This window comes from Eurypyga helias, unplaced genomic scaffold (genome assembly GCF_000690775.1).
Source record: "Eurypyga helias isolate BGI_N326 unplaced genomic scaffold, ASM69077v1 scaffold4457, whole genome shotgun sequence".
Classification (NCBI taxonomy): Eukaryota; Metazoa; Chordata; class Aves; order Eurypygiformes; family Eurypygidae; genus Eurypyga; species Eurypyga helias.
The window spans coordinates 5,577-9,866 of record NW_010262214.1 but is presented as its reverse complement, the minus strand read 5'-3'; the positions used below and the strand labels follow the sequence as shown (position 1 = coordinate 9,866).

General features: G+C 43.2%; 1 protein-coding gene across 1 annotated transcript in view; it reads right to left on the bottom strand.

Annotated features, from left to right (window-relative positions):
• LPAR3 (lysophosphatidic acid receptor 3) overlaps window positions 1–4,284 on the bottom strand; it is an 8,101-nt gene extending 3,817 nt beyond the window's left edge. Inside the window, exons 1-2 of the mRNA XM_010155615.1 lie at window positions 4,206–4,284; window positions 706–1,463 (exon numbers count right to left, since the gene is read on the bottom strand). Coding sequence (XP_010153917.1) covers window positions 706–1,441 — 736 coding nt within the window. The 5' untranslated portion in view covers window positions 1,442–1,463; window positions 4,206–4,284. The remainder of the gene's footprint in view (window positions 1–705; window positions 1,464–4,205) is intronic.
• Window positions 4,285–4,290: the final 6 nt, after the last annotated feature.

Here is a 4,290-nt window from a genome sequence, read left to right as displayed (position 1 = left end):
AATCTCACTGCCAAGTTCCGAAGAGATACCACATGCATACCACCTGAAGATCACGTACCTACACACCTGCAGCCACCCTTCTGCATAACCCACAGTCACCAGCGTAGCTAGGACTATGCCGCAAGCTAAGAGGATTTTAGCCCCTTCTGCTAGGTTTCACATCTTCCAGTTTCAATCAGATAACTTCCTACAGTTTAGCATGCCAAAGGAAAAACCTTGCTCCTACCCTGTGATGGACCATTTTAGGGGTTATGGTAGAAGGATGGCAGGGACCTGAGTCCCAGACACTGGAAGGGGCCATCCAAGCCCAAAGAGCAGCGCAAAAAACCACCTGCAGCTGTGCCCACCATGAATCCATGAAGTCACACTGAAACCCTGATTCCCTCAGCTCTTAACTGTAGGACCACAGGAGGAGAACACCCAGAGAGGTGTACAAAACACAGACGCTTTTCTTCTACATGCTGACCAGTCCTCTGCTTCACGTTTCTGTGTGGTGCAACACTTATTATCTAAATCAGACACAAGTCTAAATGACTCCAGCACTTAAAAGTTTGGAGATTTGTTGTTGTTGTTGTTTAGTTTTGGTTTAGGGGATTGGGTTTTTTTGTGTTGTTTAAAAACAACAAAAAAGAGCAAAACCAAACCAACACAGAAACCCATTCACTGGCACTGGCAGCCTCACACACCAGGGTTTGCAGTCCTTACCTAGGAGCGTCATGACAGTCTTCATAAGCTTCACAGGGGTTCTCCTACGGCTAATGGATCCACTAGTGTGGGACGACAAGACATTAGTTTTCCTCTGGACGTACATGTAGATTCTTATGTAAACCACCACCATAATGAAGAAGACGACTAGGTTTAAGACGCTCCAGAACACCAGGTAACTTCTGCTGTAAATAGGCGCCAGGGATGAGCAGGCAGTAATGTCACAGAGGCAGTTCCAACCCAGGGTAGGAACAGCACCCATGAAAATAGCAATGGCCCAAATTGATATAATCAAAAAGGTGACTCTCTTCTTCGTGAGATTACTGTGGATCTTCATCCGCATTATCGACATGTGCCGCTCAACCGCTATGACGAGGAGATTCACCAGGGAAGCTGTGAGGCTGGTGTCCAGCAGACCCTGACGCAAAAACCAGCGGTTAACAGTCAATGTCTTAGACACTGGGCCAGTGTTGAACATCAAGAAGACATAGGCAATTCCAGCAAAAAAGTCTGCAGCAGCTAAATTGGCCAGGAGGTAGTAAAAGGGAAAATGAAACCTCTTGTTCTTGACCACAGCTGCTATGACCAAAGAATTTGAAATGAAAATGAAGAGGCAGAAAAATGTCCCAAAACACAAAACAACAATAAGCTTTGGCCCTGTCCACTCATCTACTGTGTCAGTGTTTGTCTTGTTATAGAAAAAGTCCATGCGCTTATCATAGTAGCATTCATTCATCCTGGATTAAAGCCCCTGCATCCTAGGTTGAGTGGAAGGGAAAAAAAAAAAAAAAAGATTAAAAATTAACTATTGGTCCTTGCAACTATCACCATACCTGACAGCATTTGTGTTTCATTTTGGTTCTTTGATGCGTTTGGGTTTTTTTTGGGTTTTTTTGGGGGGTGGGAGTAGGGCAAATGGGATAGGGACATGAAAGGGTATATATTTGGAGGCCTTAAGTAAAAGCTCATATCGTATACAGTTAATGCAGGCAGAAGATATATTTTGTCCACTGGTGGACTGCAGTGCACAATGCTTGGATGAATCGGTAATTTTTAGAAGACTTACCTGCTTACAAAACCCCAGCACAGCCCCTTTACACTAACAGTCCTACTGTACAGGCAACAGAGTGGAAGTTAAGAGGTTAAAAGTGACTTTTGGGAGGTCACACAGAAAACCTGAGCAACAGCCAAGCCATTCTTGCTGTGAAATCCCATGTTTGAGCCACAGCCCCATCATTATTTCCATTTCTCAATGTATCCAGTCAGGACAGGGAAGCATAGGTCATTAACTCTTCCATTTTACTGACTAAGCAATAAAACGCCTATTACTGGGGGAAAAAAAATTTGTTCTTCAATTATACAGGAACAAATGTAAAAATGTGTGTATATACGCTGTTACAAGCATATACGTTCCATGAACACACCTGCTACTTACTGCTGCAGATTTTAAGTAAATGTGCTGAAAAGGGAAAAACATATTCTAAATATCTGACTACTCTAAAGCCAGGGATTGTTTCACTGGGCTGTCAACCCAGAGCCCTGTGAGCGCCACACGGCCCAATTATCTCCAAAACCAAAACACGGCTCCTTACCCAACCACAGGATGAAGCAAGCCCCAGCAACAGCAGTAGTGCTGGGCTCTCTCTTATACGCACTCAGCACTATTTTGGACACAGGGCTATTAAACATGATGGAAGGGGGAGTCTGCGTTTGGGATTACATCACACTTCAGCTACTCCAGTGAGGTCAGCGTCAGCTGCCTTAGCAATTTTACTGCCTTTATTATGAACCAAACTGAACTCGAACTGATTTACACAGGCAGATCTGACAGCAATTACTCGTGGGGAGCGGACCCCGTGCAGGGTTTCGCAGCCTAGTAGGGAGCGTTTGTGCCTGATCATCACTAGCCCTTGCATTTGCTGTCAGTATCTAAATAATTGCTTTTACAATTACTTCATTAATAGATATGCTATCGTTTTGGCAAAACCTTGGAACCCAACCATGGCACAAGATCCTAATCACCTTAGATGTCATACAGAGTGGCAAACCTGTGCCCGACTAAGGACAGAGAGAAGGAAATATCGGGATGCAAAGCTGCAAGAGAGGCAGCCAGGCCAATAGCTTTTGTAAAGCTCCGTGTGGGCCTCAGGCTGCCACCAGTGCCACAGTGATAGACTGAGCAGGGCGGAAAATTTAAAAGAGCCTAGAAGAAGTGGTTACAGGCAGAAAGATACAAAAAAGCATAAGCTTTTCACCTCCGTAGCTAAAACTGATCACAGATAAAGATCAGGTTCACTCAGTCTGTTATTACCCTGTGGTTACTTAACAGTTATATCACATCTCTTCAGGGACTGGGAAGCAAATTAAACAATCCCCAGCAGGCTGGCTAAAACAAGTCACATTTATATTAGAGGTTCTTGCCGAGTTTTCAGAGTAAAAGGTTTATATTCTGTCATTTAAGTCGTGCTACTTGTGGTATTTCTCTCATGCAGTATTTGCATTATTTGATTTTAAATCAGCATGCACTATTCCATTATTAGTATTTTCAGCAAAATTAATTGTGGGTTTGGGTTTTTCTTAATATTTTATTTTTCTGAACTAGCTCCTTGGCCTTTTTTTCTTTGTTCCCACCCTACATCTAGTAGTCAGCATAAAAGCAGGCCACTTGAGATTGTTGTCTGTTTTATTACCCTCAAGAACCACTTCTTTTATAAAAGAATGTATTTCTTAAAGCATGAAATTCAAGTACATAGTCAGAACTAAGAACAACAACTTAAGGACGAGAAGTGGAAGGAAACAAGTAAATCATCCCTTGTGCTGAAATCCTACAGAGCATCCCTTTAAACATACAAAAGCCTCAGCAAATCAGATCCACCATAAGGAATCAAGCAGAATTCAATGCCTATCGCTCCCTGCTCAGGGCAACATGGTAGAGATGGGCAGTCAGTGCATTCCCCATTCTACCTAGGAAATACTCAAAAGTCAAATTAAGACTATGCAACCAGAAGTCCCTGAGGAGCTGCAGACAACAGCTACCCAAGCAGCCGAGAGCTGGGAACCCTGCCCAGCCGAGATGGCTCTGCTCTTAACCCACCATGATAGTAAAGGACTTGCTGAGCTTGACATGAAGCTTTTACAGAACAGCCCAAATAGAAGCAGCATTTTGGGCAAGAATGGAAGGAAGAAAAAAAAAAAAAACAAACCCTGTGAAAATGATAGGGAAGGTTTTCTGAACATGTTGTATCTTACTGTGTAATTATCTCAACAGATGAATCGCACTTGCAGTGACGGGAGAGTAAAGAAACAAAAATTCTCTGCAGATCTCTTATCTAGAGAACAAGCTTAAGGAAACCCAAAATATCAGCTATGAACTTACTCTAAATACTTCAGTTAACTGACACCCCATCCTCAATTGAAGTAGTAACCTCCCCCCCCCCCCCAAAAAAAAAAATCACACATCCACAATTCCCCATCAAAATAATCACACTACAAACACTCACTGTCACACAGCAGAGCTCAAAGTGACAACGGATTTTGACAGAGATGTCTGGAGGCGTTGAGGTAAGGCAGGGTGGGGTAGAAGAG